Source organism: Corylus avellana, chromosome 8, assembly GCF_965113065.1.
Source record: "Corylus avellana chromosome 8, dhCorAvel1.hap1.2, whole genome shotgun sequence".
Lineage (NCBI taxonomy): Eukaryota > Viridiplantae > Streptophyta > Magnoliopsida > Fagales > Betulaceae > Corylus > Corylus avellana.
The window spans coordinates 11,618,385-11,645,204 of record NC_142497.1 but is presented as its reverse complement, the minus strand read 5'-3'; the positions used below and the strand labels follow the sequence as shown (position 1 = coordinate 11,645,204).

Below are 26,820 nucleotides of genomic sequence, written 5' to 3'. Positions count from 1 at the left end.
ATTCCTAGAGGCTAAGAGGTCTATTTATAGGCTTTAGAAGTCCTTGTTACACTAGTTAACATAGGAAATTTGTAGGGTTTTACTCTGATTATAAGTGGGAGTTGGAAAACCCTAATATGAAAATAATAACAGTCTGGCCACACTCTTGATGTGTCACCTGCGCACGGGTGCGCTCGATCGCACGTCTGCTATCAAGACTCTTCTGTTGTGCGCACGATTGCACATGACCGCTTCGCTGCTTGTCTTCTCTGGTAGTGCGCTCAATCACAGGGAACCTGCGATCAATTGCACAGTCAGGGACTCCAACTTTTCCCAATTTCTCTTTTTGAGCCCAAACCTTCTAGATTTACTTCCTTATCTTCCAAAAGCCTACAAATGCATGAAAAACACATAAAAGAACTAAAATAGCACAAATTAACATAGTTAAGTTTAAGGGCTAGAATATTAATATTTTGGCACTTAACACTCACGTCAAGAGTTACAGAAGGGGATACAACTCCAAATCCGACACGTCCCCAGACACCTGGATGCCCATCCCAAAAAGCTAACCATGGCACTAATACCACTTGTTGGAAGATAATTAAAGCGGTCATAGAGTTTCTATCAAGAGTACTTTAATATACATAGTTGAACACCACTTTAGTCCAAAAGCTTGCTAATGGGCTAAGTTCCACTTATGTAACACCCTGGTCCCATATTGGAAAGATGAGGTGGGTGGTTTATAAAGATAGTCATGAGTGCTAAGTCCCGCATTGCCTAGTTACTAGGTGAAACTTGGCTTTATAATGAATTCTAGAAAAACTTCAAATTAACTAGTCCTTTTGGGGTGATAGCGCAGATGTGGTTAGCGCTTTTCCTTGGCTCGTTGCAAATTATCTAAGTCACCTAGTAATGCCAGGTTATGTGGTACTAGAGCACTGCATGATGTGTCCCTGACGAGGACGTTAGGAATTTAAGAGGATGAGTTTATAACACCCCGATCCTATATTGGGAAGATGAGGCAGGTGGTTTATAAAAATAATCATGAGTGGTAAGTCCCACATTGCCTAGTTACTAGGTGAAACTGGGATTTATAATGAATTTTAGGGAAGCTTCAAATTGACTAGTCCTTTTGGAGTGATAGCACAGATGTGGGTAGCGCTTTTCCCTGAGTCGTTACAAAATATGATGGAACCACCTTCTGACAGAGCCTCTTTCAGCGGTTGCGCCTCCATCTTTAGCATCGGTACCGAGCTTCTCTCTTGTTTCTCTTGGGGCAAATACATGTGCCCTCATTTTATAACACTCTTTTATCATTCCTTGTACTTTCTTTGTACTTCTCTAGGTACATCTTAAAGCAACATGTAAGAGGGTTTATCATCATTTTCTCAAAATTTCTTATAAAAATCATTATTTTCACAAAGTTTATTTTTCTCAAACTTGTCATGCATGCGGCATAATTCCATAATATAAACAAAATGATCATTTGCAGTTTGAAACAAAATTTCATAAAGAGCATAACATGATAATTTTTGGAAGGGATAGTAAATTCACTTACATCTAGACTACGGCTAAGAGCATTCTTTGAACTTGCGAATTAATCGCCTTGAAAAATAACTTTTTGTTGCACTTTGGCTAATAACTACCAATTTAATAACAACTTATAATTAGACTATGTTGAAATTAACTAATTAATCGAAAATACAAGGTAGTAGGTTTACCTCAATGAACCCAGTGATTTAATCCGTAAAAACCCAAATCTTTCTCTTCTATCTCTGTTTCTCTTTCTCTTCTATCTCTAATTTCATTTGTAACGACCTAGGGAAAAACGCTAGCCACATCTGCGCTATCACCCCAAAAGGACTAGTTAATTTGGAGTTTTCCTAGAATTCATTATAAATCTCAGTTTCACCTAGTAATAAGGCAATGTGGGACTTAGCACCCATGACTATCTTTATAAACCACCCACTCTATGTGAGATTTTTCTCATCTTCCCAATATGGGACCGGGGTGTTTTAACTTAAATATATTAACTACTATTTCCTTTTATATTTTCTCAATGTGGGACTCAACACAACAGTCTAAGTGCAAGAGGTGGTGAAACTAGATAATGAATTACGTCAATCAGCAATTTAGGTAGGTAATATGAGAGAGTTTATATGAGATCCTCCTGCTCAGATAGATAGTTGGACAATCTAAAATTTATTTGAATAGGTGGGTCACATATACGCTCTCTTATAGCACTTAATCAAATTGCTAGCAATTCAAAGAGGTAATTGTTAGAGCATTCCTAACATCCTCAACAAATTTTACTCACAAAAATAACCAAAAGTACGTTTTTCTCTATTTTAACTACACATTTTTTTAAAGTATCTCTAACAACCTCACTATTTTAACAATCTACTTTTACTATTCTATTTAAATATTTGTTTTCCAATATTTGTTTTTCTTTAACTGTTAAAGGAGGAAAGAGAAACATAAAAAAGAAAGGGAAAGAGAGAAACTATTTTTTTATTCAATTAGTAAGTGAATTCACTTACTATTTATTTTGGGTTAAAATAGTGAGATTAAAAGAAAAATTTTAACCATTTTTATCAAATTATCTCACCAAAATAATCAAAAACTGATTTTGGTGAGATTGTAAAGAGTGCTCTTATGATTCCCCTTATGTGAACTAGTGTAAGTCAACTTATGCCCTATTTAAATTTTGATATATTTTAATGAGTAGGTGCATGGAGCCTTGAAAAAATTAATGAGTAGGTGTTGAAATTTTGTCGTATGTTACGAATTATATTTTTCTTGTAATAATTGAGCAAAGTTGCCTATTTTATTGATTGTGGACGTTATCCATGAAAAAAAATTCAATGAGTAGGTGTACGGAGCCCAAAAAAAAAGGAGTAGGTGTTAAAATTTTATCCAATGTTAAACATTAAATTTTTCGTCTAATAATTGAGCAACGTTGTCTGTTTTACTGATTGCGCAAGTTATGGGCCGGCTTATTTCTTTAGGGTGAAAGAAAAGGGCACGCGGAGTGCAAAGCACGCCAGTGCAATTTTTTTTTTTTTTGTATTAAAATATTAAAAAAAAAAATTTCCTTCACGGCGTGCTAAACATGCCGCATTCTCTCAATCACGCCTCATTTCTTTATAGTTTTTTAGGGCGAGGGCCTAAGTTCAGGTGCACAGAAGATGTATTCTATGTTACCCTTTGTCATAACATCTATTATAATTATATCTGTTTTAATCAAAATTAAGTGATAAGGATAAACACAATAATGCCAATTTTTTGTATGAAGTAATGATATAAGGAGGATTAGAGTTTTTTTAGAGTTTTCCCAAATATTATGTGACTTTTAAAATTACTATTTAATTTTTGATGATTATTATTGAATTTTGATCTATTAGTGATTTTAAATGACACATCAAATTTGAAAGAATTTAGTCCTCCTTATATTATTACTCCTTGTAACCTAGTCATATTTTCATCTTTCATAAGGGAGGACATCAGTTCAGTGGAGAGCAGAGATACAATATTAATTAGGGGTGAAAGCCTAGGTGGTTAACTGGTAATTAGCGGTTAATAACCCTAATAACCGCTACTCGATTGAAAAAAAAAAAAAAAAATTAAAAAGTTAATTTAAAAACTAAAACAAAAACAAACTAACAAAAAAAACCCAAAATGATGCCATTTTTATGGTAAGATGATAATACCCTACTAGATACAACATCATTTCTAAATTTTTATGGTATTATCATATTACCATAAAAACGGCGTCATTTTTTTTTAATTAAATTTTAATTAATTTATTTAATTTTTTAGTTTTTTCTAAAACTGCTAATCGTAACCGCCTAGGCAGTTAACGGTTTTTCATAACCGCTTTCAAAAGCGGTTAGCAGTTAAGAGACGATTAATAACCGCCCACCTTTGCACCCCTATTATTAAGGATAAATGTTAGCCCTATAGTTTGTTAACGGTTTGATTTTTCTCTCTTTAAGGTAGTTCATTAAGAGTGAATAATAGACGTTTGCATCTAACAGATACATGCGTTTCCCCTACCAAATTAGAAATTTTCATATCAAAAATTTGTAATGTACTCATTTTGTCTTGTAAAATTTTGTTTAAGAAGACATTGATACAATCTTTAGTTCCAAAAAGACATTACAAATTGAATATTAGTTTGAAGGAGGTATGCATTTTACTCTTCTTTTAATAACTCATCGTTTGGTTATCAATAACACCCACAAGGAATAAAATGACGGATTTGGATTAGATGCTATAAAAAAATTATATCCTATATGTAACACTTTGGTTCCATATTGAGAAGATGAAAAGTTGTTCACATAAAGTGAGTAGTTTAATAATAGTAAGAAATGCCAAGTCCTACATTGCATAGTTACCAAGTAAAACTAGACTTTATAAGAAATTCTAAGAAAACTCCAAATTAATTAATTCTTTTGTGATGATAGCGTAAATGTGTGTAACGCTTATTCTGAATTTGTTGTAATTTTTTATGACACCATAACTCGAATTTGATGTCCACATCCGACTGTGGTCCTGCATGCGTGCATATTGGCTAGTCGGTCATATAATAGTGTCTTGATCGAAGTTTAAGGTAGTGGTGGGTCATCATTCCTCGTTTGTTTATGTTTTTTTTCCTTTCATGATTTCTTTGTTTGGTTGTGATGCTTCTCCCTTTGTGTTTCATTGTTCACATTCTAATCATTTTGCAAACTCTAGGAACCATCTTTGCTCTCCACTCTCAAGACAAATGAATAAAACAGAGGTACGAGATTCTACACGCCATGTCTTTTGCTTTGCTTTTCTTTGTTTTTCCAATATATTTTATTTACCAAATTTAATTCCTTTGCATTTCTCTACTGTTTGGTTCACTTTCATTCTGTTCTTGTTATTTTCTCTTGGTTTTAACTTTGTGCTTGCTTCTCCACCTCAAAACAGAAACAATATAAAAAAGAAAAAAAGAAAAAAGAAAAATGAAAAATGAAAACACAATATGCTTGTTGACTTTAACTTGGTAGGATATATAACAGCAAATAACATAAAACCGAAGTTTTCCGGGATGATGCTTCCTTGTATATGGTTAAGTGATTGCAAAAATAACAAAAATAATTTAGACATTTCATTAAAGATTTCTTTTTCTTTTTTTTTTTGGTTGGGGGAGAGGTGTTAGGGATGGCCACACCATTGACTCAATGGTTGTGCAAACTCCACAGAATAACAATGGAATGATAAATGCAAGAGATCAACACACAGTAACTCCAATCAATCCACTATAAACAACTTGTTATTGTGGTGTTTACTCAAGTTATGCAAAACTTGAGTTAATACAGGAGTAAAACAATACAGAGAGAAACAACCTCTGTTGAAACTAATATACACTCTCAGTGTTGTATTAAAACATTATTTTCTTAACTCTCTCTCTGGAGTATAACTGAAGCTCTCCTCTCTTGGCTTCTCTTCTTGTGTGTTGTTGTTGATCTTCATCAAGCATCAATCGTCTAAGGCATAAGACCCCTTGGCTGTTTATAGCCAAAGTTAGAATCATCTAGATGATGAACTTAGCCCCCAAGTTAGAACCTTCTAGATGAATGAACTTGGCCTCCAAGGTAGAACCTTCTAGATGATGAAGGCAAATTGAGAACCTTCTAGATGAATAGAGAATCATCTAGATACATCTTGAAAAGAACCTTTTAGATGGATGGAGAACCATCTAGATAAATCTTTGAAGAGAACCTTCTAGATGGATGGAGAACCATCTAGAATAATCTTTGTAAAGAATCTTCTAGATGGATGGAGAACCATCCAGATAAATCTTTATATGACTTGCTCCATTTTGTTTGATCAAAATCTTATCTTAAGTAGGGAAAAACCTTGTCGGCAGCCGACAAATCTCCCCCTCCCTACTTAGAGGAGCAAGCCACGACTAACTTCACTCACAGGAAGGTTAAACCGCCTAACTGGGAACATAGTTCATGCTTCCCAATCAGAACCACCTTAGTCAACATATCAGAGGGATTCTTTTATGTATGGATCTTTTCAAGCTTCATTTGCTTCTTGTCTATCACCTCACGTAGCCAATGATACCTCACATCAAAATGCTTCGTCCGAGAATATAAATTGGAAGTACCCTTCAGATATCTTAAGATCCATTTCATAGCTTCCCAATAGTCTTTGCCCAGATTTGGGAGAAATCTGCTGATACTACCTACAGCATGTGCAATGTCTGGTCGTGTGCACACCATGGCATACATAAGACTCCCAACAACTAAGGAGTAAGGAATGACCTCCATTGCTTTCTTCTGTGCAAAGCTTTTATCTACTAACCGTGCTTTGTGCTTTGCTAGCTTTCCATTGCTATCCCTTTTCAGCTTGAACACCCACTTGTTCTTTAGTGCTTCTCTTCCTTTAGGAAGTTCTACCAACTCATAGGTATCATTTTTCTGTAGGGAATTTATCTCTTCTTGCATGGCTTTTACCCAGCAGATTTTATCCTTATGGGATTGTACTTCTTGGAAACTCTCTGGCTCCCCCTCTTCAGTAAGCAAAATATATTCTGAAGTAGGATATTTGGATGACGGTCTATGCTCTCTTGTAGATCTTCTAACCTGAGATCTTGAATCTTCCTAATCATGAGGATGCTCCCCCTGCTCTGTATCTTCATCATTATCAAGCAACTCTGACTCATCACTAGAAGTCAATTCTGGTGTAGCATCATGCAGAACTTCCTCGTCTAGAGTATGCTGAGAAGGACTGGAAGATAAATCAACTATATCTTCAATCGCCGCTTTAGACTTCTCAGGTTTATCTGCATCACCATAGAATTGGTCTTCTATGAAGACCACATCTCGACTTCTGACAATCTTCCTCTTGATCGGATCCCATAGCCTGAATCCAAATTCTTCATTTCCATAACCCAGAAAAATACAGGGAAGTGCCTTGTCATCAAGCTTCAACCTGTTCTCCTTTGGAACATGTGCAAAAGCCTTGCACCCAAATACCTTCAGATGAGAATATGAGCCATCTCTTCTGCTCCATACTCTCTCCGGTATGTCGAAACCCAAAGGAACTGAAGGTGAACGGTTGATTAAATAGCAGGCCGTCAGAGTGGCCTCTCCCCAAAATGACTTGTCTAATCCAGCCATTTTGAGCATGCATCTAACTCTTTCTACAATGATGCGGTTCATCTTCTCCGCAATACCATTGTGTTGTGGGGTGCCTGGCACAGTCTTTTCATGCCTTATTCCATGCTCTGAGCAAAAGCTTTTGAATTTCTTCACAGTATATTCTCCTCCGTTGTTAGTACGGAGACACTTCAACTGCTTTCTAGTCTCTCTTTCAACCATGGCATGGAATTGTTGAAAGATGTCAAAGACTTGATCTTTTGTCTTTAATAGATAGACCCACACTTTCCTTGATGCATCATCAATGAATGTGACAAAATATCTATTGCCACCCAAGGTTGGAACTTCGATAGGTCCAGAAACATCTGAGTAGACCCTCTCCAGAATAGTAGATTTCTTTTGTGAAGATATTGCAAAAGAAACTCTATGCTGCTTCCCGAATAAACAATGTTCATATGGATTAAGAGCTTTACCTTTGTCAACAGGAATGAGCGACTTCTTTGCCAAAATCTACAACCCTTTCTCACTCATGTGACCCAGCCTTTTGTGCCATAAATTTGGAGATGAACTATCTTCCACAGCGAACAACTCATCATGACAAACCTTCATGTGTCTTGTATAATGAACAACAAGACTTGCCTTTGGCCACCACCAAAGATCCCTTGGTGAGCTTCCAAATTCCTTTGCCAAAGTAACTTTCATACTTTTCTTTATCAAGAATATTCCCAGATATGAGATTGAGACGCAGTTCGGGAATATGTTGAACATCCTTCAAAATCAATGTACACCCGACATTGGTTTGAACACGAATGTTACCAATCCCAACTATCTCCGAGTTGCTAGTGTTGCCCATTCTTACCATACCAAAGTCACCTGCTTTGTATGATGTGAAGATCTCCTTGTTAGAAGTAGCATGGTAAGAGGCAGCGGTGTCGACAATCCACTCTTCATCATTACCCGCAACATGCAAACAATCTCCAAGGCCATAAGATAGAACTACCACATCTTGCCCTGAGCAAGTGGCAGTTGTATTCTTTTCATCATCTTTCCTTTGGCTGTAGTCAGCTTGGTTTTGTTCTCGCTTCCAAGCATAGCAATTTCTCTTCATATGACCCTCCTTGCCGCAATGATAACATTTTCTTCTTTCAATGGACCTCCCTCTTGACTTTGACCTCCCTTTGGATTTATCACGACTCTTGAAACCTCTGTTTTTGCTTTTGCCCCTGTTCTCTGTGACAAGAGCTTGTGCACTGTCTGTCCTAGCAGCCTGTCTTCTAGTTTCTTCATTGAACATGCTGCTTGTAACTTGCTCCATGGTCATCTTGCCATCGGGAGTAGAGTTACTCAAGGACACCACCAAGGTTTCCCAGCTATCTGGTAGAGAGCTCAAGAGCATCAAAGCTTGTAGCTCCTCATCAAGAGTCATCCTCATAGTGTTCAGTTTATTTACGATACTTTGAAAATCATTCAGATGGTCGGAAACTGAAGTACCCTCCTTAAATTTCAAGTTTTCAAGTTGTCGAATCAAGAAGGCTTTGTTTAAGGCTGTCTTTCGCCCGTATCTTGCTATCAGCTTCTTCCATGATTCACAAGCATTGGTTTCATCGGAAATATGATGGTAGACTTTGTCATCCACCCATTGCCGAATGAGACCAACTACTTGTAAATTTAATTTCTTCCACTCTGCATCTGAAGTCTCCTTTGGCTTGGCTATGTCACCTTCAATTGGAGCATACATATCTTTATAGTAAAGAATGTCTAACATCTTGCCTTTCCAAAGTAGCCAATTGCTACCATTTAGGCTTATCATTCTGCTGCTTGTACCTTCCATTAAAATTGCACAACAATCTTCAAATGAAAGACGTTGGTGAATAGTACCGTATTACTGTCAGCTTGGCTCTGATACCACTTGTTAGGGATGGCCACACCCTTGACTCAATGGTTGTGCAAACTCCACAGAATAATAATGGAATGATAAATGCAAGAGATCAACACACAATATTTACGTGGTTCGGCAGTGGGCCTACATCCACGGAAGTAACTCCAATCAATCCACTATAAACAACTTGTTACAGTGGTGTTTACTCAAGTTATGCAAAACTTGAGTTAATACAGGAGTAAAACAATACAGAGAGAAACAAACTCTGTTGATACTAATATACACCCTCAGTAGTGTATTAAAACACTATTTTCTTAACTCTCTCTCTGGAGTATAACTGAAGCTCTCCTCTCTTGGCTTCTCTTCTTGTGTGTTGTTGTTGATCTTCATCAAGCATCAATCGTCTAAGGCATAAGACCCCTTGGCTATTTATAGCCAAAGTTAGAATCATCTAGATGATGAACTTAGCCCCCAAGCTAGAACCTTCTAGATGAATGAACTTGGCCTCCAAGGTAGAACCTTCTAGATGATGAAGACAAATTGAGAACCTTCTAGATGAATAGAGAATTATCTAGATACATCTTGAAGAGAACTTTCTAGATGGATGGAGAACCATCTAGATAAATCTTTGTATGACTTGCTCCATTTTGTTTGATCAAAATCTTATCTTAAGTAGGGAAAAACCTTGTCGGCAGCCAACAAGGGGGACATACAAGATAAATAAAGAGGAAACAAGAAACACACGTCATACGCATGGAAATGGAATTTTGTTTTGTTATCTCTCCAAACTACCATTTAAAAGAAATTTTCTTGGCTCTCTCGAATTATCATTTCTTTTCGGTTTATCCTCGGTAAGATGTTGCATTAAAATGGATGGCGCATATTTCTTCCTTGAAATGTCTAAATTATCTCGATTTTGGAAAAAAAGTACAACAAAAAAGAAAAAGAAAAAAAGAGAGAAGATATGAAGGGTTGGTAGACCACCTTCGAAGGGTGGCTGAACATTCGTTATAGCTGAGAGAGTGGCCAACCACCCTATAAAGGCTTTTGCGGTAGCCAAATATTCCCTCTATTTTGAGAGGTGTCAAAATTACCCCTTCAACCTCCACCACCCTTTGAAGGCTTTTGGAGGCGGTTGACCAAGCACATGATGTAATGCCCCAAAGTTCATTTAGTTGTTAAGTCATGCAACGTAACTTAGTGGGCTGCAACGAATAACAACATTAAGGAACGCGATAAATACTTCTAAACCTTTAGACTATCAATGATCTAACAAATCTTCTTAAAATGCTAGAGCCGATCTAGGGTTTGAAGGAAAATAAGGAAGAAACTCAACTCTGAGTAATTCTTATTAAACAAACTCAATAATAATCAAAATCTCTGTTTCTGGAGCTATAAGCATGTATTTATAGTTCCAAGACTCCTAAACCTAATAAAACTACGAATTATAATCGGAATTGAACTTCTATGGTTTCCGTCCAGACGGGAGAATGGACACTCCTAAAACTGAAAGGAAAGTTCGTAAAAAAATGAAAAACTAAAAATAACATATAGCCGTTCGGACGGCTTGTGAACGGTCTGCAAACAAACGTCCTTTTGACCTAGTCAACATCGGAATTAGCAAACTATCGTGAAATATTACTTTGTAGATCATTGAGTCAGCTTTCCAACGCCACAAATATTGCTCCAATTAGAGGTCTAAAATTCTAGATATGGCCTTCTTAGTATAACTCGTCAGGTGCGAATTTCTCACTAATCATCGCTCTTCTTTATGGAATTATTTGAGTTCTGTTCAATAAGATTACTCAGAATTGAGTTTCTTTATGATTTTCCTTCAAACCCTAAAGAGTATCTAGCATTTTAGAGAAGATTTATTAGATCCTTTGATCATATCAATATCTAGAAATACCTATCCATTCCTTATTGTTGTTCTTCTTCGCATCCCACTAAGTCACGTTACATCACTGACTTAACAGATTCTAATAACGTTAAACGTTAGAGTTAAAAAAAAAATGTGATACTTGTCCTATTTAAGTTAGTATCAGACTAACGAAATCTGTTAAACTAGTGGACGGAATTTGACTCTATGGACTAAAGTGTTTTTTTGGCATACCTCAGAAATTTTTGAGTTCATTTAGATATCAGAAGAAGCTAATTGTAAATCAGGTAAACCACAACGACTAATTTTGCATTTTTCCTTTAATATCCTCAAGTAGAATATTGCAAGAGGGTTGTCCATACGGTATATCATCTGGGCTTTATCGTCCTTAAACTTTCTTGCATAAACTCCTTAAACTCTCCAATTTTCTCAAATTTATCATGACCCACTAAAATGTGAATGATCTAACATGTTATTTTTAAAATTATAAAAAAATCTCCTAATTTTTAAAATTATTTTTAAAAACTTTCGAATTCACAACAAACCAGCACAAATGCCCTAAAAAAAAAAAGGGTTAATTTAGCATGAAAGAACACTTGAGGAAACATGATCGAAATAATATTGAAATTTCGGTTGGGTCAGATGGCGGTAGCTCACGGGTTGGGCCATAAATTCATTTTCATTGGCCCTCGCTGGGTCATTTTTAGATTCCAAAATTAATAAGCCGTATCTTGTATGAGTTTGAGTTGTTTTTCAATTAAAAGAAAAAAATATATATATATCACAACACCTTTTATATACTTAAATTTTAATAGTTTTAATCTTACCACCTCACTTTTCCAATTTAAAAACATTGAATATTTAAAATGGAGGGCTGATGAAGTAATTAATGCAGGTGTGAAACTCAGGTTCTACTTTTCCGATGTGAAGAAACGCAAATGCAGGTTTGAAATGAAAGTCGTACTACGAGCTTAAATTCTCCCTATTATTTATTCTCATTGCAGTTTCTAGTTGTGTTTTTCTTGTTTTCCCTTACGTCAAAAAAAAAAAAAAAAAAAAAAAAAAGGAAGGAGAAGGAAAGTGGGAAAAAATTGAAACAAGAATGGAGTGTGTATATGCGGTTGGAGCACAAATCGCTCAGTTATTCATTGAACCGATTGTTTCACCAATTGTTGCACCAATTCTTGGACCAATTGGACGGTGGCTATGTTATTCGTGTAACTACGACAGCAACATTGAGACTATGGAGAATCAGGTCGAGATCTTGAAGACGATTAGAGAGAGGGTGCAAAATTCTGTTGATTCTGCTAGAAGAAACGGTGAAGAAATTGGATCTCTTGTTACCATGTGGTTGAAAAAGGTGGATGAGATTACAGAAGAGGCCAAAAAAGTTGTTGAAGACGATGATAGGTGTTGTAATGGGGCATGCCTTAACTTGTGGCAGCGGCATCAGCTAAGTCGGAAAGCAAAAAAGATAGTGAAAACTGTTGGTGAACTCATAGAAAATTGCACATGGACTAGTAGAGATATGGAGTACATGGACTTTGTGTCAAGAAAGTCAACTGCAGAGGGACTTATGGAGGCATTGGGAGATGCTAATACTAAGGTGATTGGGGTGTATGGGATGGCTGGTGCGGGAAAGACTACACTGGTGAGAGAAGTTGCTAGGCGAGCCAAGGAAAAAAAGTTATTCGATGAGGTGGCCAGTGCATATGTGACGCAAAGCCCAAATCTTACACAAATTCAAGGAGAAATCGCCTACATGCTAGATCTAAAGCTTGATGCGGAAATTGTAAGTGAAAGAGCAGATCGTCTAAGGAAGAGATTAACAACACACAAGAAGATACTTATTATCCTAGATGATATATGGAGCAAATTGGATTTGAAGAAAATAGGAATTTCTTGTACGCAATGGAAAGTCGTACTAACATCTAGAGATAAAAATGTATTATCCTGTGAGATGGGCACCCAGAAGGATTTTGAGCTTGTACAATTACCCCAGAAAGAAGCATGGAATTTGTTTGAGAAGATGGCAGGTGATTGTGTTAAAGACCCTAATTTGAGAAGCACAGCAGCTGAAGTAGCTAAAGAGTGTGCAGGTCTGCCCATTGCACTTGTAACAGTGTCTAAGGCATTAAAAAATAAGAGCATACATGTTTGGAAGGATGCCCTGCAGAAACTAAGAAGAATTGTTCCGAGACAGATGATAACAACGCCGTACTCAAGTATATATCCTTCTATAGAGCTGAGTTATAGTCATCTGGAAAGTTTGGAGGTTAAAGATTTCTTTTTGCGTTGTGCTGAAATGCATGACTCCAGTAACTTTCAAGACTTGTTGAAATATTGTTATGGTTTGAGTTCATTTGAAGACATTGATAATCTAGAACAAGCCAAAGACAGATTATATAGCCTAGTTCAGAATCTAAAAGACAAGAGTCTATTGCTAGATTGTCCCCATAGTTCTGAGCATTGCCATATGCATGATGTTGTTCGTTATGTTGCAAGATTCATAGCATCAAGTGATCATAATATGTTTGTGGTGAGTGATAGGAGTGGACTAAAAAAATGGACAGATGCAGATTCACTCAGAAGATGCAGGGCGTTCTCTATCAGTGGTGGAGATATCCATGAACTTCCTAACAAAATGGAATGTCCAGATTTAAGATTCTTTTATGTGTATGGTGGGGATCGTGCTTTGCATATCCCAGAGACTTTCTTTGAAGGGATGGGAAAGCTCCAAGTTTTAGATTTGACTGAAATGAAACTTCCATCACTTCCTTCATCACTTGGTCTCCTTATAAATCTACAAACATTGTGCCTGGATCATTGTCTGTTGGGAGACATAGCTGTAATTGGAGAGCTTAAGAATTTAGTCATCCTTAGCCTCTTCAGTTCTAACTTGTCACAATTACCAAGAGAAATAGCGTTGTTGACTCGTTTACGGTTGTTGGATCTGAGCAATTGTTTCAAACTTGAGGTGATTCCACCGAATGTGCTATCAAGCTTGGTTGAATTAGAAGAGTTGTACATGGGAAATAGTCCTGTTCAATGGGAGAGTGAGGGACTGAATTCAAAAAGAAATAATGCAAGCCTTGCTGAGCTGAAGCATTTGTCACAGTTGACCACTTTAGAGATACAAATTATAGATGTCAGAAATTTGCCTAAAGATCTTTTGTTTGAAAGGTTAAAAGGATATGCAATATCTGTAGGAGATCATGTATGGGACTCTTCTAATAAGCGTGAAGCCTCAAAAATATTGAAACTCAAGCTGAATACGAGCTTTCAATCAGAGGTTGGGATTAAACTGCTACTGAAGAGAACAGAGGCTCTTTATCTAGATGAATTAAGGGATGTTAAGAGTCTTCTAAACCAATTAGGCAGAGAAGGTTTTCAACAATTGAAGCATCTCCATATCCAAAATAATCCTGAGATTCAATATATCATTAACTTAAGGATTCCGGTTGTTGCCTTTCCTGCCTTGGAGACATTTCTTCTAAAAAATATGATGAGCTTGGAAGAAATATATCATGGCCAACTTCCCTTGACATCTTTCCATAACTTGAGAATTGTAAAAGTGGAACATTGTGATAAATTAAAATTTCTCTTCTCATCATCCATGGCTAGGGGCCTTTCACATCTCGAAGAATTGGAAGTAAGAGAATGCAGGATCATGGGTGCAATAGTCATCGAAGAAGAAGGCAAAATAGAAGACAATGATACATCATTGTTCCCTAAACTACGTCACTTGGCACTAGAGCATCTTCCAAAGCTCATGGGCTTCTTGATCACACAAAATCCATTCATAACAGATGCTGGAGAAATCATTTCAGAGGGCAAGTTTTGTTTTCACATCCCAATTCTACACGAACAGGTATATTAGATTCCAATTCATGAAATAATGACCCCACACACGGTAAAAACTACATATAGATGTTAACTTTTTTTTATCGACCTAAGAAATTATATCTTTCTAATGATAGCAATAATAATCTTGAAGTTTTAGAATCATTGGAACGATGATGAAGTGAAGTAATGTCACATGTGACAAAAACATGACCTTATTCCCGCCCAAAGAATACACAAACACAATTATGCACATCCTAGCTTGTGCATCTTATAGGTTGTTGAGAAGGAGGAATAATTGCTTCTTGCTGCAGGTGGTGTTCCCCATCTTGGAAACGTTGGAACTATCATCAGTAAACTTGGAAGAGATAGAGCAGAACCAACATCCGGAAAGGTCATCTTGCAGATTAACAAACACGCAAGCAGCATCGAGATTTGAAAATTTGTCGTTCCTGAAAGTACAAGGCTCAAGTAACATAAAATTTCTGTTGTCACTCTCTACAGCTAGATTTATGGTGCATCTCAAACATCTTCATGTATTAGAATGCAAGGTTGTGGAAGAGATACTAGTCACCGAAGAATTGGTAATTCCTAAGGTGTTGTTCCCTCAACTAGAATGCTTGTTACTAAAAAATCTTCCTTTCCTCGAAAGATTTTGCACAGGAAGTAATATCGAATTTCCATCCTTGAAAAAAGTGGTGGTACAACATTGCCCTAAATTAAAGACATTCATACTCAAACCTGTCAGTTCAAGCATGATGGGTAGACAACTCGAGGAAATGAATGCAAAGGAGAGCCCTTATTCTGTTATGCAGCCTTTCTTCAATGAAGAGGTAACTCTATTTAATTAAATAAATAAAATAACATTAGATTTATTTTAAACATCCCATTATTTGATAAGAAAATGTTTAATAAGACTTTAAATGACTATTGAGTTTGCATGCTAATTGTTGTGTACAACTTCTCGTGTATTGGGTGCTGACTAGGAGTAAGCAATAGGCATATTTCACCTTTACATTATACTTGAAAATAACTAGCATGGAAACTTTTTGTATAGCCATATCAGTTGTAGAACATATAGCACTGCAACGAACTTAGAGTTAAAAAATTGATGAAGTTAAGACATGACTTTTTTTTTTTTTTTTTCTATTCAAGTTAAGATATGACTTGTATTAAGAACCTAATTGATTAAGAAAAATAGTATTCCTACTTCATGTTTTAAGATAATTTTTTCAGCTCGTGATGATCTCACTACTTGTTGTCTCCAAATGGCTATGAAATGACTGCTATGTGTGTAATATGACACGCGGTTGCTTATCCTATTGAAATTCATACAAAGGTCCCTACTTTGTAGTTGTAAAGTAAAAGTTGATAATCACAATAAAGTTGACTTTAGCAACGAAAGCAATTGTTGTTTAAATTTTATAGCAACAACAAATTTTCGTTGCCAGATTATTCCTTTCGTTAATCTATGAATAATCAACAACAAATCAAAGTCTTTGTTAAAAACGTTTTTTAACAAGAAAATAAGTCGTTGACAATTCTGGTCCCTAAAAGGGTCAACAGTCGTCGCTAAAAACATGTTGTTTCTGATTGTCATAAGTCAACAATATGTTGTCCATTATGACAAATAGTGACGATATATGTTGTTAGTTGTCCCAATTAGCATGCTATCGTCAAATAAAACTCGATCATCAAATGAAAGAAGAATAATATGCATACACTAGTTTGTGCATCTCTTAGGTTGTTGAAAGATATAGTATTAACTGTCATTGCAGGTTGTGTTCCCTATCTTGGAAAGGTTGGAACTGTCATCAGTTAACTTGGCAGAGATAGAGCAAAACCAACATCCGGCAAGGTCCTATTGCATATTAAGAAACACGCAAGCAACATCAAGATTTGAAAATTTGTCATACTTGCAGGTGCAGGGCATGGGTAACATAAAATATATATTGTCATTCTCTACAGCTAGATTTATGGTGCAGCTCAAACATCTTGACGTCTTGGAATGTGAGGATGTGGAAGAGATACTAGTCAGAGAAGAATTAAGATTAGAAGAAGAAATAACTCCAGAGGTGTTTCCTCGACTAGAATGCCTGTTTCTAAAAGAACTCCCAATCCTCAAAAGATTCTGTGTAGGAAGTAACATTGAATTTCCATCCTTGGAGAATTTGAAGATAGAACATTGCCCTAAAGTAGTGACATTCGTATCCAAACCTCTCAGTTCAGGAATGACGATCAGCAAAGAACTCAAGGAAATGACTGTAGATGAGACTCCTCATAATGTTATGCAACCTCTCTTCAATGAAGAGGTAAATAATTTTTTGGAGAAATTTCACTTAATCCCTTGAACTTCAATTACTTTTACAATTAACTTCCCAAAGTTTAAAAACTCTCAATTTAGTGTATCAAATTTTTAATATTTTGCAATGTCACCCATCTGTTAGATTTTTCCGTTAAATCATACTAAGATTACCAAAATACCCCTATTTTTTATTATAAGAAAATAAAATAAAAAAATTGCAAATATTCAAGCGTGATTATTTTTGCAAATTCTGTTAAATCGAAACCAAGGCTTGAATCTTTGCAATTTTTTTCTTTAAAAAAATTGGGGGGTATTTTGGTAATTTTGACACTCATCCGTTAAGTTATATTGTTAAATCTTAACGGAATGATGACATTGCAAAAAAAATGGGATGTTTGATACACTAAATTAAGAGTTTTTGACCTCTGGGAGGGGGGGGGGAGGTAATTGCAAAAATGATATGATGGAAGTTCAAGGGAGTTAAGTGGAGTTTCTCCTAATTTTTTATTATCCCCCTGTTTCAACTTGGACACATTTTAGATTCTAAATTTAAAACATCTTTGGTGTCATTATATATATATATATCTTATCTTCCATTATGTGAATTTTTTTGTTATGACATTAACACACGAGAAGAACCATGCAGGTTGTCTTCCCCAATTTGGAACGATTGATAATCTCCCACATGGATTGCTTGAAAATCATATGGAAGAACCAATTCGCCATAGATCCCTTTTGGAAGCTTCAATTTATAAAAGTTCAATTTTGTGAAAAGCTTATGAACATTTTTCACTCTAATATGCTCACAGGATTCCAGAGTCTAGATACACTTATCGTAGCTAATTGTGGGGTGGAGGAAATTGTTGCGAGGGAAAAAGGATCAGAAGCGATAGCTAGGTTCGTGTTCCCTCAAATAACTAGCCTTCGTCTTGAAGAACTACCACAACTCAAATGGTTTTACCCTGGGATGCATGCTTCAGAATGGCCAATGCTGAAATCATTAACAGTGAATGGATGCCAAAATGTTGACATATTTGCTTTTGAACTTTTGAGCTTTCAAGAAACACTTCAAGAGAGCCCAGTTGAGATCTCCATTAAACAACCTCTTTTCTTGGTTGATCAGGTAAGAGCCTTAACTAATCTCATAAGATTTCCACATTCAGGCTGAAGCGTAGAATTGATATGGCCTCTAAATTAATTGAACTTAATTTTCATTGTGCTATCTAGATTTATGTCCGAGAAAAAAAAAAAAAAATTATCATAACGAAGGAAAGACTAGAAGACAAAAAAAAAAGCATAACAAAGGAAAGAAGACTGTTGGTTTATTAAAGAAATATTAATTATAATGTTATCATATTTACATAAGCAAACAAGTGAGTATTCTGTTTCAATTGTATAAAAGATTGTTGGTTTATTAAAGCAATATTAATAACAATGAATACAAATGTATGCATACGCATTATCTTATATGAATCATATGATAACAATGATTATGAAAATGATAATTTAGTTTCAGTAAAATCTTATGTATTTTTTTCACACCTCTCGTTTAAAGCGAGAACTCCGTTAGCTAGTGGATCTTGGAGTCGACATTCCCAATTTGTTATTGGTTTTCACACTAGTTGTTTGCAACATCGGAGTCCACTGGTAGCACAAAACATTCCAATTTTTTTTTTTTATTAGTAGTCTTTGGACTGTTAGCAGATACTACCCAGCGAACTGGTAGCCTCACACCTCCACCACTTTCTAGTTTTCTTGGTAGTTATCATATTAGCTCTTTATTTATTTTTGGACACAACATGCATTTATTTCATTCATGTTCAATATTTTAAAGTAGATAATGAATAAAACAATGTCATTCCTCAGTAGGCACTTCCGTATTTACACTCCTCTGACTGGATCTCTTAACTTCTTTCTGCATATAAATTATATACATACAAAATAACATATCTTTTAGTATTAGTTCTTTTTTTTTTTTTTTTTTTCTTTTTTCTAATTTATTAGTATTAGTTCATTTATGAGACTTTGTTGTTTTGGGCCCTTAGATCTATATATTTATTATGTCCATCACTTTTCATCTGCTATTTATTTATTAAATTCAATATTAAACTTAACCTTGCAATTTACATAATTTAAGACAAAGGTTATAGTTTAAACGCGGAAGTAAATGTGACATAGCATTTAAATGTTAATCCAAAAGTAAAAACAACATAAACACTACTTATTTATCTTTTAATTAAGCTATTTCGGACCTTTAACAACATATTAAAGATAATTAACTTAATTTGAACGACAAAGAGATATGCCAAGTGAATCATAGAATATTTTCTTAAAAACTCACTTTCACACTCATATTTCAAGTTTTTGGACTTAATACGGTAGAAACTGATTCAATGCTTTTTCGAGAATATTCAAGAGACAACTTCTTGCATAGAATACTTCCCAATCTAACTTTAGAAAACAAAATTCTACTTTCCTAAGGGTGGCCGTGTGGTATGATGAAGAAAGGGAAAGAAAAATCTTCACTTTGGACTAGCTTTGGTCGTGTGGAGAAAGGAGAAAGGAAGAAAGGAAGAAAAAACTCTTGGAAAGGACATGTAGATCGAAAATGACCCTTGATGCACCTTTATATAGGAAACACCAAGGACCCATTAAGCAAAGGGGTGGTATGCCAAGGGGGGAAAAGAATGGACTAAAATTGACGTAGCAGAAGATTAAGCTAACTAATCAAAGAGCAGCGCCTTTGATTCTGCAAAAAGAAGCGTCTTCGTCTTCTACCCAAAGAAATTAAAACAAGCTCGCAGACTAAAAGAAAGATAAAACTCCGCAGAGTATTTGAGAAAACATTATCTAATTTGATAATAATTTAATTGATTGAGTTTTACATAATAAGCTAACTTATTTATAGAAGAAAAATACTTGTAAAGAAAGTAAACCTAATCCTAATAAGGAAAGAAAAATAATTAAAGCAAATCTAACCCTATTAAGGGAAGGAAATAAAGTCCTAATAAAATAAAATAAAATCATAATATAAAATTGACAATCAGCGAGAATTGTGACAATCTTTCCTTTTATACTTCCATTGTCTAAAAACAGGTAAAATTCTGATCAAGTGGCACTACTCCAATATTATTTTTGATATTTTCCTTATTTTCGTTTTTACCGAAAATATGAGTAAATTTCATCCTACATAAAAAATGCAAGACTTAGCTTAAAAGTTTTGAAAAGTCTTTGTCTTCACTTTTTTAAAGTCTTAGTCTTCCTTTGTCCTCTTGCTAAAAAATATCACTTGATGCACATGAGTCTAAGTTAACAACTATTCACTTTTTGCAATTAGTTCAATAGTTCAAAACACCGAATTTTAGGTAAATCTCTTTAATATTCCAAATTAAATCCTCACTTTGTCTAACTAATATGGTAGCCATTTATTAAATCCTGACCGACTTTTAGATATTACGCCTTCTCAGCAAGGTTGGCGTTCTCCCGAGGAATATATAATATAATGTCGGTGCCCCATCCATTGTACGTTATGTCCATAACTAGTAAAACGACCGAGTTTGACCTCAGGTGGCCCACGTTATTAATAATGTAAGTTTTGTAGTGACCCGCCAATCATACATGGTTGTGCCGGTCACAAAACAACCATTTGATCCAAAGCTCATATAACACATACGCACACAGTTCACCATAAAATCAAGTGTATATATATATAGTAAACTCATGGCCACCATTATACCACTTGTACTAGTGTAAAATGTCATACGATGGATTTTATCAATCGATTATTAAGACAATTACAAAGGTACGTAAAAGAGTAAATATGCTGATATCATATGCGTGCTTAGTTAGCTGACATATCTCATATTTTTTAAGAAAGCATTCATAAGTGTTTACTTACCTTGTACGCTCGCTTGAGTTGTCTGCCATTTCGAATTCCTGCTATAACAAAACATGCCTATCATTATATGTAGTGCTAGAAGGTTTACTAAAGACACAAAACGTCCCAATCGAATATGTCTAGCTAAAAGGTCACAAAACTGTACTTCTATGCATTATGGGCTCTAGTAGAACGTTTTGTCAAATGAACAAACGTTCGGGCTCTAGGGCAAACGTTAGGCCAGAATGGGTAGAGAATGTTCGGCCATAATGGCTAACAAACGTTCGGGCAGAGTCAAAATGAAAAGCTTGGGCTTCTATCCTCAAGTCACCATGTTACAAACTATATCTTAGGCCCTAAACAAGTTCATACCAATATAGTGAAGCATGATATTTATGAAAACCAAAGAAAACAATGAGTGTTTCTAAAACATTTGAAAACCACTATTTTCCTCTAAGAAGAAATCGTACACAAGTCATGGCATCTTTAAAAACTTGAAGAAAACAAGAATAACAACAAAATAACATAAATACTTGGTGAAAGGTCAAGAGTTACCTTGAAAATAGCATAAATCCCCCAAAACCTTCTCACTCCTCTCAAGAAAATCTCCTCTCACTTTAAGGTTAGGGTTTCCGGTGTAAAGGGAGGCTTAGGGGCGAAGGGGAGGTATTTATAGGGGTGGGTAGGCATGATCCCTCATGCAAGGTGGTGAATAGGTTAAAAATGCTTTTCGGACTATCACTAAACGTTCGATGTACTATTACACAGTGGTTCCAAGGTTGCAGGTGGAACATTTGGTCAATAGCCAGGGGTCAAAATTTGGAAGACGAATGTTCGCTGTGGTTCCTTGCCGAACATTCACACTAAGGACATGGTCGAACGTTCAGTGTGGTTCCCTGCCAAACGTTTGGCCAGGTAGTTAGGGTTGGGACTTTAAGGCTATTTTTCAAATGGGGGTTTGATTAAGGGTTAAGACATTTTTTTTTAGGGTCATAAAAAGAGTTTAATAAGCTCAAATGAACCATTTTTTTTTTTTTTTTATAAATAAATCTTAAAAATTTGGGGCATCACATTCTCCCACTCTTATAAAAATTTCTTCATCAAAATTTCCGTGTTTTTAAAGCCCCCTTTTTTCTTTAAAAAGGTATCGTAAAAGATTGTTTTCGAGAAGGAGAAACAAAATGATAAACATTTTTAAGAAAAGCAATTGCTAAATAATAAAAATGAAAATCATAGGAAATAAGTACGAGATAAAATAAATATGTGCAAACATCCAAAATTGCCACCACCAGGGTGGACTTTTAATGTAGCATAATACAACCCAAAATGGTCTCCAAGGTCCTAACATAATACTTAATGTCTTACTGGCGCAACCATCTAGTACCCCCGGGGCTAGACTTTGTCGAGCTCCATCTTGAGGCGTTCCTCCTGGCGGGACTACCTCTCCCTCAACTGGTGCTTGGACTATAAATTATGCAGTCCCCCACATCTAGCAGTGGTACTACCATCCACTCATGGAGCTCTCGAATAAGTCTGGAGTCCTCTCGTCGTGTATCCTGCTCAGCCTCCAACACGGTAGGCACACTCCCCAGTGCCACAAATTTGATCATAATATGATTCCATTTACCAATATATTGCATTGTACCAAACGAAGAAATATGATTAGCTAGTCTATTCCAGCGTTACAACCAAACAAAGAAATATAAATAGCTAATTTATTCCAGACTCTTCTATTCCCAGTAGTAGCTAATCATTTTTCAATGGACTAGACATTCCGCGAACCAAACAAGGCCTTAATCATTACTTTAACACTTCCCCTCACGTGTGGGCTCAACTCCCTTTTAATAGGTGAGACCCAACATGTGAAATATTTAATTTAAATGGGATGAATTGACAGAGTCAATGTTCGATTCAGAACCTTTGGCTCTGATACCATGTTAAATCACCACTTATCCAAAAAGTTTAAGCTAATAGGAAGATGTAAATTTAATCACTTAATCATTATTTTAACAATATATACTTTCTTTTAATTTTATTTTTAGTTTTCATCTAAGGTATATTTGTCTAACATGTTTATACAATTCACGAGTGTGTTCCATTTCCTACTCCCCATAGTAAATTCTACGATTTAATTAAACTTCTTGAGGGAACTGAATACTAACTCCATCTTTCTTTTGTTTATTTCTTTGGTTCGTTGACAGGCTACGTTCCCCAAGTTGGAGTTTTTGGAATTGGGGCATTATCACACCATATGGCGTGGCCAGTTTTTGGAGGACTGCTTTTGCAAATTAAAAGTTCTTCGGCTGATGTGCAATCATAATAAATCAGCTGTTTCTCCACCGAATTTTGTTAAAAGATTACACAACTTGGAGAAATTTGTTGTTTGTCATAGTGACTGGGAAGAAATATTCCCATATGAAGAACTTCCTGCTCAAGAAAATCATGTTGGGGTACCCACACAATTAAGAGAGCTGAATCTAAATGAACTTCCTAAGCTGACACATTTGTGGAACGAAGACACCAAACCATGCTCAAATTTTCATATTATGGAAATTCTAGTCGTGTCGAAATGTGGCAGATTGAAAATTTTGGTACCATCATCAGTATCTTTCCAAAATTTGTCTGAGCTTGAAATATTGAAGTGTCATGGGTTGATTAATTTGGTTACATCCTCAACAGCCAAAAGTCTTGTGCAACTCAAAAAAATGAGCGTAAGTGAATGTGAGATGATAATGGAAATTGTAAGTGGGGACAGAGGTGAAGGAAATGATCAGGTGATTACTTTCAGCAAATTGACAAGCTTAAAACTTGATTGCTTGCCACAGCTTTCAAACTTTTGCTCGGGAGGTTATTCATTCGAGTTCCCATCTTTAGAAGAAGTGATTGTGAGTCAATGCCAAGAGATGAAGATTTTCTCTACTGGAGTCTTGAGCACACCAAAGCTAAAAAGAGTACAAGCAACAAAAGAAGATGAAGGGCAATGGAAGGATGACCTGAATACCACCCTACGTTGGCTTTGGAAGAGCAAACTATGCATTCCACCATCAAATGATTTTTCTGAGACAGAGTAAGCATTTCATTTTACTCAACAGATCCAATTTTCCACAACATGTGATTAATATTTCCACAATGAGTAATACTATACATACTTCCACTTTCTTACATTCACTTCTCCACACTCATAGATACCTTTTAAAATCATCATTAGATTTGAGATTGCTTTTCATTATATTTTAATCTAATGGTGATTTTAAAAGTTAGCTATAGGTGTGAAGAAGTGGGTGTAAAGAAGTGGGGGTATTTGTAGCATTACTCTTTCGACAACATGTAAGTAAATTATATAACCAAGAGTACATTAATATACATATTAGGGCACTGCTTCTAACTCAAAAACCTAAGATCGATACTTAGGTCAACTTAGGCATTTTAATTTTTTTTAAAAAAAAATTTATTTATTTTTTTACTTCCAGTACTGAGGAGTGCACTCACAATGAGAAACATTTGGTTATAAAAATATGTTAGTATTAGGAACATTCCCATTTTTACTAACAACTAGTCCTCGTGGATCACAGAAATTTCTCACATTCTATGTAATACTGTGCCCATCTGCATCATTCACATTCCTCAATAAGAATATATATATATATATTCTTTTTCAAATAGAATGCAGTGTCAACGGGATATATCATTTATGGTTTTTTCTAACAGCATTTAAAAGAAGATTGATGGAATTAAACTCTGTTTTCCGTGATTCCTCTATAAAAGGTTTCCTTGATGATACTTAATTTGATATCAAGGCTTCTACTCGCTGATGCTTTCTTAATATTTGTTATATTGTTTTCTGTCAGCAGGGTTCAGACTTCGGAAGACAAAGATCATCCTTGATATGCAGCAGTTCGAGTGTGGTTCTTCTTTGTGTATAAAGAATTGAAAAAAACAAAAAACAAAAAAAGTAGTACAAATGCTTTGTCAAGCAAGGTTCAGAATTCAGAAGAAGACAAAGATCATCCCTAATATGCAGCAGTTGAAATATGGCTTTTCTATGTTTATAAAGAATTGAAAAAACAAAAACACAAAGAAAACAAAAAACCAAAAAAAAAAGAAAAAAGAGTACGTACAATGGCTTTGTCAGATGCACTCCTTCATGAAATTTTGGTGCCAACAAGACAATATGACTGCTATCTACATGAATTTCGTTGATGACGTACTTTTATTGGTTTCTACTACTTTGCCTACAACCTTGTACAGCTCTTTTGTTTGCATTATATTGGTGTTTGATGCGTACGACTTTAGTCTTTTGTTTGCAGTGTGACACCATGCATTATGAAATTAATTATGGAAGAAGCGTATTCATAAATATTTGTTTGGGGAATGATTCTGTTCGTTTTTCCACTTCTTTGCAATTCCTTTCTATTCCTCTCTACATTTATTCCGAATTTTACAGTATTTGCATTTGCAGGTACTATCGATCGAGGAAGGGGGTTTAAGTTAATGGGGGCAGCTCTCGATTGTGTCTTGACTTGCTCCTTCCTTTTGTTGTGCCAAGTTGATATGGTAGTTCCCTATTGAAATGTGTAAATTAAGGACATGTTTTGCATCAGTGTCTTTATTCAAGTTATTATCTGTGTTATTTATTTTATTTTTTTTGGGTTAATGTCTTTTTAGAACTTGGGTTTTAACATTTTTATTTTATTTTTTCACTTAAGTTTTGTTTTCATCACATATGGTACCTTCGTTATCGGTAAATATGGAATTAGTACCTCTATCTACATTCCGTCAAAGAAACTAACGGATTTCCACATCAAACCAATCAATCACATGCTAACCATTGAATCATTTCTAATTTAAATTTCTAATGGTTGATTTGTATGATAAAATTGAGAAAATACGGGAAAAATATTGACACATACCATTTCTCTTAATCTAAGAGTTAGATGAGAGTGACATGTCAACCTTGTTGCCTTGTTGGATTAATGTTAGATATATAGAATTGTAGTATTTAAGCATTTCTTATATTTTAATGAGAATGCGTGGAGCCTAGAAAAAAAATATATGAATGAATAGGCGTTGAAATTTTATCCTATGTTACACATTATATTTTTCTCTAATAATTGAGAAAATTTGTTAGTTTTATTTATTGCCCACGCTAACTTACTAAAAATATATAGCAAGTTGTCGGCCAGCTTATTCTTTCTAGTTTTTCTAGGGCAAGGGCAAAACTTCACGTGCAAGGCAGATTTATTCCATGTTGTCCGTTGACATAATATCTATTATTCTACTTACAAAATAAATAAATAAATAAATAATCTATTATTCTATCTATTTTAATCCAAATTGACTGGTAAAGACAAACACAAAAGGCAAATTTTTGGTTCGGTCTTTGTGACCTAGTCATATAATTCCTCTTACATGCCCATAAGATGTAATATTCCATAGGATGTTCGCCGTTGATATTTTTTCTATTAGTCTTATCTTTTTCTTCAAGGGAGAATTTCAGTTAAGTGGAGTGCAAAGATACAATATTAGCCCTATTGTACGCTAACCTTTTGATAAAAAAAAGAAAAAGAAACTAATTTAATAGTGTGAAGAATGTAATCTTTACTGACTGGTGACCAGTTTTCTTGACTTTTCTTCCAAAAATTTATGAGGCGTGTTACATATAATTCTTTTAACTATCTTTCAATCCTATCTTTTTACAAAACTAATAGATTTATTTTCTATTTACCTATACTGGTAGGAGGAGTAATGATATGAGGAGGACTAGAGTTATTCTTGAGTCCTTCCGAATGTGACTTCGCTTTTAAAATCGTTATTGAATTTGAAATAATCATGATTAAATTTTGATCTATTTATGATTTTAAATTCCACATCACATTTGGGAGAACTAGTCCTCCTTAATCCTTATATCATTACTCTAGA

At 35.2% G+C, this 26,820-nt stretch overlaps 1 protein-coding gene across 1 annotated transcript; it reads left to right on the top strand.

Annotated features, from left to right (window-relative positions):
- The first annotated feature begins 11,978 nt into the window (after positions 1-11,978).
- On the top strand, positions 11,979-23,972 carry LOC132162940 (putative disease resistance protein At4g27220). Its single transcript, XM_088518750.1, has 7 exons — positions 11,979-14,747; positions 15,034-15,552; positions 16,498-16,796; positions 16,863-17,031; positions 17,671-18,147; positions 23,103-23,164; positions 23,294-23,972. The coding sequence occupies exons 1-7, from the start codon at positions 11,979-11,981 to the stop codon at positions 23,970-23,972; spliced, it is 4,974 nt and encodes a 1,657-aa protein (XP_088374876.1).
- Positions 23,973-26,820: the final 2,848 nt, after the last annotated feature.